This window comes from Phycomyces blakesleeanus (genome assembly GCF_001638985.1).
Source record: "Phycomyces blakesleeanus NRRL 1555(-) unplaced genomic scaffold PHYBLscaffold_19, whole genome shotgun sequence".
Lineage (NCBI taxonomy): Eukaryota > Fungi > Mucoromycota > Mucoromycetes > Mucorales > Phycomycetaceae > Phycomyces > Phycomyces blakesleeanus.
In genome coordinates, this window is record NW_017265152.1 from 515592 (window position 1) to 528273 (window position 12682).

The 12682-nt window shown below is 32.2% G+C and overlaps 2 protein-coding genes across 2 annotated transcripts; both read left to right on the forward strand.

Moving 5' to 3' along the window:
* Positions 1-72: 72 nt before the first annotated feature.
* Positions 73-1828, forward strand: PHYBLDRAFT_76205 (hypothetical protein). The gene is made up of 6 exons (XM_018443132.1): positions 73-153; positions 356-460; positions 625-712; positions 847-1327; positions 1413-1615; positions 1780-1828. The coding sequence occupies exons 1-4, from the start codon at positions 84-86 to the stop codon at positions 887-889; spliced, it is 306 nt and encodes a 101-aa protein (XP_018288264.1). The 5' UTR covers positions 73-83; the 3' UTR covers positions 890-1327; positions 1413-1615; positions 1780-1828.
* Positions 1829-10128: 8300 nt separating this feature from the next.
* Positions 10129-12007, forward strand: PHYBLDRAFT_171607 (hypothetical protein; the record flags this gene model as incomplete). The annotated part of the gene is made up of 2 exons (XM_018436632.1): positions 10129-11675; positions 11731-12007. The coding sequence occupies 2 exons, from the start codon at positions 10129-10131 to the stop codon at positions 12005-12007; spliced, it is 1824 nt and encodes a 607-aa protein (XP_018288265.1).
* Between the last annotated feature and the right edge of the window lie 675 nt (positions 12008-12682).

The window sequence follows — 12682 nt, forward strand, 5'->3', positions numbered from 1 at the left end:
CTATATTCCTTTTTTTTTTAACAAAAAAAAAAAGGGCACACGCTTTAAGCTCATTGAAAACTCAACATCTACATTTACTCATCATGACAGACATTTATGGATATTGCTACAGCACACTAATTGTTCTTGGTGGATTTATGGGCTATATGAAAGGTACTGTATTGTACTATGAGGTTCTAATACCAAATAGTGCATATATATTAAAAGGCTCGGAGATATAAGTCAAAAGAATAACTGATATACAACCTATATATACTCATATTTACATACATGTATATATGAGTATAAATATATATATTTATCTGTCATCTATTTATTTTATTTTATCACTTATAATATATATAAATATATATAGCTGGTAGCCAGATGTCTCTTTTGGCAGGTATTATATTTGGTGCAGCTGCAGGTGTGGGTGCTTACAAAGCATCTCAAGAACCTGGAAGTGTGATTATTGGCCTTGGTAAGGAATTTCGCCTTATTGTATACATGTGTGTTGGTTGGTGAGTGAGATTGATTAGACACTGAGTGACAATCAAACACACGCACACACACACACACATACACATCTATAGATATAGATAGATATACTTTGTTCTGTTTATTTTAACATGTGTTTTTTAATAGGAGTCAGCTTGGTTTTGTTGTTGGTTATGGGCCTAAGATTCAGCAAGTCTGGCAAGTTTATGCCAGCTGGCTTAGTAACTTTACTGAGGTAAGATTATTATAGCTGTTATTGCTATTACTGGCATTACATAAAATACTAGCAATAATTATATATAACAATAAACACTTCTTTAACTCTCCAAAATCTATGTGCGTGTGTACGTTTTTTTTTGTAATCACTAGTGTATTGATGGTTATTCGTTATGGATCCCGATTGATCAAATAAACAGAAATTACACATGTATTAAAAAAAAAGAAAAAAAAAGAGAAAAAAAAGGAAAGAAAAAAGAAGAAAAACTTCATTAAAGAGAAGAAAAAAATAAAGGTAAAATTGGTGGAATGTACAAAATAATAATAATAATAATAATAGTTAAAGAAGAAGAAAGACGATGATAGAGGAACGGAGGGAGGAATAAAGAAAGAAAGAAAGAAAGAGAAAAAAGAAATAGGCAAGTCTTAGGAAGAGTTATCGAATTTCACAATGCCTTGGTATGTGTCAATAGTGATTTTGTTGCCTGCGGGTGTAGCAACATAAACCAGTCCTGATGCATCTTCTTCTTCTAAGAGATGTCCCGGGGGAAGAAACATCAGAAAACCTCGAATCAACCATGGTTTACCGCTGAACAAGCGTGTCACTCGATCCAATACTTGAGGTGTATTAATTCTAAATTGTATATATATATGTCGATGTTGATTTAATGAGCCAATTAAAGAAAGAAAGAAAGAAAGAAAAAGACTATTTGGATTACCTTTCTGTTTTAAAGTCACCCATAATCACTAAAAAGTCATTGAATACTTTGGGGCTGTCTGCATAATTAGTCTTGATCTGTTCCAAATATCCTACTGCGTCCTTTTCCAAAGATCTCTTTTCGACTGGCTTGGAAGGAAGTGTGGCAGTTGTATGCAGAGCCCTAATTTCTTTACCAAAAACACCCTCCATTAAACGCAGCATCTTTTGTTTTTTTTTGTTTGGACATTATATGAGTACAACATACATACATATACATATGATATACGTGTATAACCCTCTTCCGTTTTATGAAATAAAGGAAAATTACTCTAATATCTCTTTTTCTCTCTCTCTATTGTAACTCATATAGATCAAAATTCTTTTACCTCTTCTTGCTTGCTTTCCCCGATCTTCTGACTCGTCAGAACTTTGAGTGTGTTTTCATGTTCTCTTCTCAAGACGGTTCGGACCCACATCAACGCGTCTTCTACTACGATGGCATTATCATGAGATCTGGACACAAGCTTGGCTCCACCTGTTGCAACCAGAGCTCTGGCCAGATCTTCATTCTGGACAAATTTAGCCAACAGAGCACGTCTGAGGGCTTCGGCGGGAATCGGTTCTAGCGAGTGTTGGGACTTGATGAATTCGACTACCTCTGCGGCGGTTGCCCGACCGAGTGGATCGTTTGAGTCTAGAGTGAATCGATGGTAGAGGTCTGGGATGTGTTGGACGCGTGAGGCCTGGAGATAATGCTGAACGGATGCCCAGGCGTGGTCGTCGAGGTGGATCAAGACCAGCTGGGCAGGGTTGGCAGAGAGATTGGGTGATATAGGGTCGTGGAGGTCAGTATTCCGCATATAATCATGCGAGAGAATACGGCGCCAATGCGGGAAATTTGTGCGGAGATATCCATACAAGTTGTCATTATTATTAATATTAATATTAATATTAATATTATTGTCATTACTGACATTATTGACATTATTGCTGCTGTTGTTGTTGTTGTTGGTAATGAGGCTGTCGGTGTTATTGTTATGGTTGTTGTTGTTATGATTGTTAATTGGGTTTGTTAGATCGGCAGTTAGGTATTGTTCGTCTGCAAGAGATCCCGGTGGTTTTGCTTCGGCGTGAATGTCGAGATAAAACACGGTAGAATCCCAATAGTCTTGGCTCTGAGGTTCAATGTCTTTGATCTGTTCGGTGTTCATTGAAGTAGGATTGTCGAGGATAAAATCTTCGCGACCTTTTGATGAGTTTGTGTCAGTGGCAGCCATCTCAGTTGCTCAGTCGATGCATGGAGATAATCTCTTTTCTTTTTTTTTTCTTTTTTTTTTCTTTTTTCTTTTTTCTTTTTTATTTTTTATTTTTTTATTTTTTATTTTATTTTTTAAAAAAAATAAATAAAATTTAAAATAAAATAAATCAAAGTGTAAAATAAATAAAATAAAAAAAAGAAAAGATGTAGGGTTAGAAATTGGCTTCCCTTTTTTTTTTTAGAAAAAAAAAAGGACAAGGGGACAGAGGCTGAAAAAACACTCTTTCAGAAACGACGTCATCTCATTGGTGTGCCTGATGAAAATTGGACAAGACGGTATGGATCACATGATCAGCTTGAATATTTCAAAGATACAGATATACGTATGAAAAGACGGATAGATGAAATAATTAACATTTAACCAACAAACTAGCTATCTAACCAACTGTATACATTTGTAAGTAAGCATATTTTATAGACTTATTTTTTCTTTAATTCACTAATTGACTAATTAAATAATGAAATATTATGAGTGTAATAAAGTAAATAATTTGAAACACATTGAAACAAAGAAATTGATATATTGATATATTGATTATTGTATGAAATAAGAATAATAAGAGAGAGAGAGAAAGGAAAAAGAGAAGAAGAAAAAAGGTGATTTGTGTATTTAAATTCGACAAATAGGAATCAATGGTTGTTTTTATCATTATCATTGTTACTGTTACTGTTATTATTATATGGTGCTTTTTGTACAGCTCATTTAAATATCAAATGATACTAAATTCAATATTGACGAATGATGGGAGAATGATTTACACAACCAATAATAACACTGAGATCAAAATCAAGAATACGAAAAAAAAGGAACCAGATTTCTGATTTACAGGAAAGAAAAAAAAATATAGGATCATGATTTATTTTATTCTATTCTTTTATTATTATTTTAATAGCAATAATATATATGTAAACGTAAATGTAAATATGTGTATTTAATAAGATTACGATAGATTGTTGTCCAGGGTAAATTATCAGTGCGGGTTTATTTATTAATCTTTGGCTGTCTAAATGACATATTAGATTCAAAGCAATCCAGATCAATAAATAAAATGCGGTTTTTTTTTGGTCTTTTTAATATAGGAAGATTATTTTGTTTCTCTTTATAGCTGCAGAAACATTTACGCGGATAGAAATCACAATCATTTTTTTCTTAAAAAAAAAAATAGGGACGGATAAACAATACTAAAAGAAAGAAAGAAATAGAGAGCATGAGCGAGAGCAAGAGCAAGAGCAAGAGCGAGAGATAGAAATAGAAATAGAATAAAGGAACATGGAGCACCAAACGGAAAAGCCGGATAATTTGTTTTCTATTTTCAAAAACAGAAATACAAAGATTTATATCTTATTTTGATTGACAAGAAAATCAATGGTTTATATTTTACCGAGCAAATCAAATGAACAACGAAAAAGAATAGAGACTATTAATGATGTCACTGATAAGCATTCATACATACGTATATTACTCCTAATGATTAAGATTATGGTTATTTTGTTATTATATAAATATATATATATATATATATACAACAATAAGTTCTAGATCATTAATTTCTATTACTCCCATTAAACTGTTAGAGGAAGAAGGAGAAGAAGTATTAAAGGATTTTGATGTCATGATTAAACCAAATCAAATCAAATCAAATCAAATAATTATGTGCTGTTCATGGTTAATGTTTTTATAATAATATCCTGATCTCAAAGAGAGAAAGACTTGAATGATACACTGCGTACACACATATATTTGTCTTAAGAATAATTATAATTGAATCAATAGAGTGAGGCTGGTAAGCGTGATTAGTTTTTTTTTTTTTTTTTAAAAAAAAAAAGGCTTTATGTAGAATGCACACACACACACACACATATATATATATATATATATACAGATTATGAGTCTTACGACAAGCGAATAGAATAAGAAAATGACACACGATGGATTGAATTGATACAAAACAGTTTCTCTCGTAATTAATATAAATATAATCACAATCATTGAAAAGTAAGAAGTAAAAAAATTGAAACAAAGGAGTAAAAAAAAAAATAGAAACATTACCAACATTGAAACATAGTGAATTACCAATAATCTGGATGTTATGTAATACACAGCTATATTTATTTATTTATTTATTTATATAAAAACCTAAAAAAAAAAAAAAAAGATATAGGGATAATTGGGATAGAAATCAATCAGTCTTGTCAATCACATCAATAGTCACACCAAACCATTAATCCAGCTCAACTTATCTTATTTCTTGGCCGCAGCATACTGAGCGATCTCAGAAGTGGTGTATTCAATAATTTCAAGATATTTTTATATAATCATCCTATTATTGACATTTACAAGTAGAACATTGTCTATTAAAATCAACAATAAGAACAGCAACAGAAATAAAAATACTCTGTTAGACTATTCATTCATTCATACATAAGTTTATTTATTTATAGTATTAGTAATTGGGCTTATCAGGGACTGCTTGTTTGTATCGCGTATGTGTGTGGGTGTATATTTGACTTGGTGGTTTGACAGGTAATTGATTTGTAATTATATTAAGCATGTTCTCGAACAAAAGCTTTTGCACACACATATATAATTAATTATCCGCCTGTATTGGTTTTGGCTTACACTATTAAAAAGAAGAAAAAAAAGGGAGGGGGGATGATTATGTATGTATGACAGTGGGAACAATGCTTAGTAAAAGAAAGAAAGAAAAGGGAATATTTTGGTAAACTTGACCAATGTCAGGTGAAATCCAGCCATGGCCTCTGGATCCTAGTATCATGGTCTTTCTTTGGTTTCATAGAAAGATTGATGGTGGTAATATGACAAGACTTCAAATAAATGTGGCTAAATTCTCATTGTTCTTATTATTATTTTGTGATCTGTCAGGCCATCAAATATACCTATATCTATAAAATCTTGTTTGAAATTGACATATATATATATTAAAGCCATATTTATTATCTATTTCTATTACACTATTACTATTCTTTTTTTTTTAAAAAAAATAATAATAATAATAATAATAGTATGATGATAATAATTTCTTTGATTGTATGCAACATTTCCATTTTTAGTATAATATATTTATTTTGTATGATCGGAAACATAGGCAGATAAAAGGATAAATGTCTGTATATATGTATTTATTGTATCGGGCAACGGCGTAACAGAATAGGCAAAGAAAAAATTGGACTGAATTGAATTGAATTGAATTGAATTGAATTGAATTGAATCGAATTGAATCATATTTCATTTTCTTAAAACAAAGAAGGAACAAATGACTATATATATATAAATACGATGTGGGTGTTTATTCGAATTTTATTAATATATACTTTGAATCTTATTACCCTAGATGCTGAGCACTTTATTTTTTCTTTCTTTATGTAGATAGGTATATAGGTATGTAGGTATGTATATACAATGGAAAGTGATAGTAATTACTATTACTAGCCAGTATGCCAAGCATTAACTACTATATATAAATACATATACTTTATGTATTTTATGTACTTAATTTATTCATTCTTTTTCTATTTTTGATATTTGATATTTGATATTTGGAATTTGGAATTGAATTTCTTACAAAACCTGGTATTAGACAAATGTATAGGAGACTTCGTCAAACACACAAAGAGTAAGAAAGAAGATGAATGTTTATTTTTATTTTTAAATTATTATTTTTTACACGGCTAAATATAGAGACAGTGCATCTACATTTCCAAACATGGTAGCTAATTAAGAGAGCTATATATGTATCTGTTTGTAGTCTGTGGTATAGTGTATAGTGTGTTGTGGATCTAAAAGCATTAATGATATTAATAAGCCCTGGCTTTTTGGCTGACTGTTGCTAATACTAAATGATGATAATACAAGTACAAAAACCTTAATATGTGTACAACTGTTAATCCTCAAGCCTCTGTTTGCTTGGCTCTCTTTTGGAAGACGGTAATGAATTGTTCCGTGCTATATTCTATTTGCCAAAACAATCATAACAACAATTCATTATTCCATCCGGTTGACGCGTGGATGTATAATTATCATAATCCTAAATAATAGATAATAAATCACAATTCTTCTCTTTCTCGATTGAATATATTAACAAAATTCTTAATTGGTCAATTAGTTAAACTTGTTATATTTTAGCTTCGTTAAATTTGATCGGTAATTATTATTAATTAAAAAAATAAATAGAGAGAGAGACTTGTGGATATATAAGCTACAATGGACGTCATAACTTTATATAATTACTTTTTTGTTTGGAGATCAAAGAACATATATACAATATACTAAAAAAATTATGTCGCAAAATTCGGAATAGAATTTATAATACAAATACATGTATACATACAAAGATGTAACATCTTGGCACGATATTTCCTTTTCTTTTTTTTTTTTTTTTTAAAAAAAAAAGATATATATATTTATTGCCATGGATACAACAACATAAATCATAAAATAAATAAATAAAAAATAAAAAAAAAATAAAGAAATGGAAAGGGGGTTATTATTTTTGGATTGTTTGTTTTAAACGTGGCAAAGTGAATAATGTATTTTCTTGGAAGAAATAGCTAATGGACAACAAGGAATGGATAAATATCCGGCCCTATGTATATTCATTAATCAATCAATCAATCAATCAAAAAAAAATGTTCTGCGTCTTGCACCTGCTGTGATTTTCTTCTCTTCTGATATTGCATTCCTTTCTTTGTGACGGGAAAAGCGGGAAACAGATAAGCCAGCCAATCGATTGGGTTTTAAAGCCTCATGGTGAATTTTGCTGAATCAGATAACAAAACCCAAATAAAATAAAATAAAATTATATATAAATTATAATTGGCGCAGAACAAAGAGAAAGCAAGGAAGAAATGATTTTTTTATAATAATTAAGAATATAAGAATGAGTTGTATTCAAATCAAGGGATATTTATGTATTTATAATTTATAGGGGATCTGGATCTGGATCTGGACAAGACAAGACAAGATCAAAGCCAAAGCCAAAGCCAAAGCCAAAGAAAATGAAAATGAAAATGAAAAACCAGAGCTAGAACCAGAGGCCAATGTGCCAAGGTAAGGTTGGATAAGCTTTTCTTGTGTGCTCTATTAATAAATAATAGATAATAAATAGGGAAGTTTATTGCTATTGCTATTGATCTTGTTATTTATATTTATATTTATACATTGTGGCAATAGAATAGTCAAATATAGATTCTTGTAAAAAAAAAACAAAAAAAACAAGTAGATCAAGATTAATTCTTTAATGAAATATGAAAGCAATAGAATAATCTTACTCTATTTTTCACAATTGAATGAATGAATCTATAGAGCAGTAACTTACTCAAGATTATATAAATTCTTGATCTGGTTACTCACTAATAACTCTCCTATAACCAATATGCATATGCATGTGTATGCAGCCACTAACTAGCGTGTCATATCTTTTTTTTTTTTACTAAATGTCAATTTGAATTTTAATGGATCTGATCCAGTCTGCTGTATTCCCTTTTACTTTCTTTTTTTGGGTACTTGTGTTTATGACTATTGTGGATTTCCAAAAAAAGAAACACTCACAAAGTTTCGGCGGTTGATGAAAAAAAATAAAATAAAAAATTAACCTTGGCAATCGTTGATTTGTATGGCATGTATTCATCCAAAATCATTCACCCGCAACAGCGACATAGATAGATAAATATATTCATATTCACATTCATATTCATATTCACATTCACATTCACACAGATTCATATATCTGAATTATATAGGCATAATATTCTTCTTGTTTCTTTGGTAAAGATATCAAGACACACCTATACATCTTTAGAGCTACATAGCTTAAATCAAGTTACATACACTGTAATGTAAATCTAGTCTAATAACAATTTAGTAAGAAAGAAAGAAATAAATAAAAAAAGTATCATATTATATTATATTATCAAAGAAATTCATGATCTCTAATCATACCACTATCACTATCACTATCACTATCACTACCATTACCATTACCATTACCATTACCATGACTACCTCAACACAAAATGGCCTTTAGACTAAAATATCCATCGCTAATTAATAATGCTATTTTTTTTTAAAAAAATAAATAAAATAAAATAAATGGCTGTAAATTTTAAGCTTTGGGTTTTTCTTTTATATATTTATATATTTATTGTTTGTTTGTTTGTTTTTGGCTTAATTTCAGCCGCTCATATTTTTGAAAGTAATAAGAAAAGAAAAGCCCGTGCCTTTTAATAAGGATTGTGATTTTGCTGGTAAAAGGTGCTGGTAAAAGGTGAGGGTAAAAGGTGATGATTATTATTACTATAATAATAAAAATAAAAAAGTCAAAATGAACACGCACGCACACGCACACGCACACGCACACGCACTCTTTCTTTCTCTCATATATAATATAATATAATACAGTATAGTATAGTATAGTATAATATAGTATAGTATAGTATAGTATACAAAAATGGCCCTTAATATTCGATCGCACTTTTCTAAAATAAAAAATAAATAAATATATGTATATACATATAAAAAAAAAAGTGGCTGTTTATCCGGGTGTGTAACCCGGTAGGTCAGTAGCCCGGCCTGACCGCCTATTTCCGGCTCCATTCACGGTTAACTTTTTTCCCCTCCCCCTTCCCCTCTCTCTTTCTCTGACTCTCTGGTTCTGACTCTATTCCATTTGTGAATACTATATACGTGTATCATTTATGTCTGTGTCTGTTTTTGTGCTTCTGTAGATTTGATTAAGGCCAAGCAAAAAATTATTACAGTTTCAATAACTAAATTTATGTATAGTATTATAATATAATATTATTTACCTTGATCTGGCTAAATTGGCCATGCCACCCGCTTAATAAAATAAAATAAAATGATAATAATCCCGATTTATGTTTTACATATATATATATATACATACATGCACATATTCCTGTGTCCTTTTCTCTTTGCTTGTTTAGCTTGCTTGCTTGCTTATATCTACACCTCTTTAACCACCACCACCACCACAACTACTACTACTACTACTACTACTACTACTACTACTTCTTGTTACTGCAATCCTTTTCTTCAAGTTTATATCCATTATATACTTTTTCTTCTTTTTTGGTGAGCGTCCTTTTCTCTCTCTCTCTATCTATCTATCTATCTATCTATCTTTTCGTTTTATATATGCATATTACGAAATCTCAATTGGATCAACATAACTCTATACATACATTATTAACCATTATGCTTATACTTATAGAATCGTATAGACAATCAGTTATTGACTTTTTATATATATAATATATATATATAAGCTCATAAAGCAAACCTAAGCAAAAGCAAACATAAAAGCAAAGATCATATTTATATATATATATATATATATATATATATTATCTATTATACTTCATCTTTCACATTCCATTTATGATTCGCTCAAATATCAACAACACTCCCTCGACACCACCTTACGACTACTCGATATCAATGCACCCCCATAGCCCAACCTCGAACTTCTCCGACATCGACCACCACAAGAGTGCCTTCCGTCGTGTCTCACCCATCTCTCTTTCCATGCCATCTCCCCCAGAACTGCTCCACGACAGCGAAGAAGACGACGAAGACACCATCCCGACTCCGAGACTCTTTAGACCAATCTCAAGTCCCTCTCGTCCTATCAAATACGATCAATCCGGTCGGCTTTCGATTTATCGTCCAAAGGCTATCCCCCACCGATCGCCATCGATCATAGACGACGCTCTCCAGCAGACAGCCATAGACCAAAGTGTGGTCTTTCAACTCAATATCCAGCGCTACCAAGACACACCAAACCAACACCCCAGTACACATGCACATGCACATGCACATTCATATGAACACGGAGCAATAGATCTCCATAACCGTGGAATGACCTGCACTCCAACAATCATCTGTGGAGAGTCTCTCTTGACAGCCTTGCGCAAACGAGTTGCTGCTGCCAGACATAGCAAACTCAAGGCCAACATTAACAATCGCAATCGAATGGCCCCCGGGCGTCCTAGAAACACACCTGCGACTCGAATCCGTATCCCTAAGAGCCGCAATTTTGATGCCACATCACCAACATTCTCCCAACCCGCAAAACAAGAAATAATAACATTTTCATCATCCCAATCATTATTATTATCTACACCAACACCAACATCATCATTATCCTTTTTTACATCATCACCACAGTTATCAACAACAACATCATCATTATTATCATCAGCATCAGCATCAGCATCAGCATCATTATTATTACCCTTATCATCATCTGTGTTGATGTTCCCGTCCAATTCAGACCTTACGAATTCAGAAATTTCTGGTCTGTCTTTGTCAGCAACACAAGGATCCGGAAATCAACAAAGCCTTGAATCCGAGCCTCACCATACTCCCCAAGTCCGCCGTCGTCCCTGGTTGGATGATGATTGCAACAATGACAATGATATTGAGAACGAGAATGATATCTATTGTGATAATGATAATGATAACGATGAAACTTATGAGGAATCTGGATCAGTAGTTTCGACCAATAACTCAAACTCAAACTCAAACTCAAACCTAAACAGAAACAGAAATAGAAATAGAAATAGAAATAGAAACCGAAGCAGAAGTAACAGTAGCCACAGTAGCCACAGTAGCCACAGTAGCCACAGTAGCCATCATAGTTATGAAACATCAGCAATAGCTGCCAACTCTTCTTCTTTGTCTTCGGCTGCTCCTACCATGAGCCAAGACATTCAAAAGCCAAGGAATCGTAAGAAGCCTGTCTCGCCCCGCCAATCCCATCCTACATCCGGCCGGCCGTCTCGTGTAAAGGGACCATGTCAGGCCTGTCAAGAAACTTCTGATGGGTGCATGCGAAAGGCATTCGACTGGCCATTCCCTGCCACGTCTGTATTCAATGACAAGGGCAGACCATTTGTGTATCTCTGCAACAAATGTGGACTTCGGTAAGTCTAAATTTTTTTTATTATTTTATTATTTTATTATTTTATAGCTCATCAGTCATTATAGATACAACAAGAGTGGTGGAAGTGTCTGCCGCAGTTGCCGCTGGGTGTTCTGTAAAGAAGAAAAACGCAAGGCTGTGCAACACATCGATCAGATGCGCAAATCTCGACCTGATGGACGTGTTGATCCTGAGGAAGAAATCGAACACTTTGTCTGCACACCGAAGTACTGGACCTGTGGCCGACCCTGGAAGGTTGGGTGGGTACTGAACAACATGCCCGAAGATGATGTTGATGAAGGATCCCTGTCACCCAGACATTCTCTTCCTTAAAGAACACCCGCGCTAACAAAAGAAAAGAAACAGAGATACCAATTCTCTTGACCTTTTCTTCTTCTTTTATTTATTATTTACTTTATATGTTTTTTTATTTATTTATGTGTTTATGACCTTTCTTTCTGTCTTTCTATATTAGAAGGGACCATATCTGAATTTCAGATTTCCACTACACATTTTCACTCACTCACTCACTCATTCATTCACTCACTCACTCACATACATATTCTCCCCCCTTTTTTTTTCACCTTGTATTTTTACAGCAATTCGTTATTTTCTTTGTCCTTTTTGTCCTTTTAGCATATTAGTTTTCTGTATTTCTGTATTTCTGTACCTTTGTATTTTATATCATTTTTTTGTATTATTCACTTTTGCTTTCTTTCTCTCTCCTTATGACACAAACACTTCACTCACACTTCACTTCACTTTTCTCACGCATATATCTTCGTTCTCTCTCTCTCTTTTTTATTTTTTATTTATTCGATACCTGTTTATATGACAAATATTTTCGAATTTATTATTTTATTAAAATCATTATAAATAAAAAAAAATTACATATACAAATACAGATACAGATACAAATTTGAAACATATTGCTTTTTGAAACAAAAAAGAAAAGAAAGTAAATCATGACTGTATAATAACTATAAAAGTAATAATTGCAAGTCAAAT

What these genes read in the sequence shown, in the direction of transcription:
- PHYBLDRAFT_76205 (XM_018443132.1), top strand. Translation starts at nt 84, where the DNA reads ATGACAGACATTTATGGATATTGCTACAGCACACTAATTGTTCTTGGT. An exon ending in ATTTATGGGCTATATGAAAG is followed by an intron (nt 154 to 355) that starts GTACTGTATTGT and finishes AAATATATATAG; the next exon opens with CTGGTAGCCAGATGTCTCTT. An exon ending in AAGTGTGATTATTGGCCTTG is followed by an intron (nt 461 to 624) that starts GTAAGGAATTTC and finishes GTTTTTTAATAG; the next exon opens with GAGTCAGCTTGGTTTTGTTG.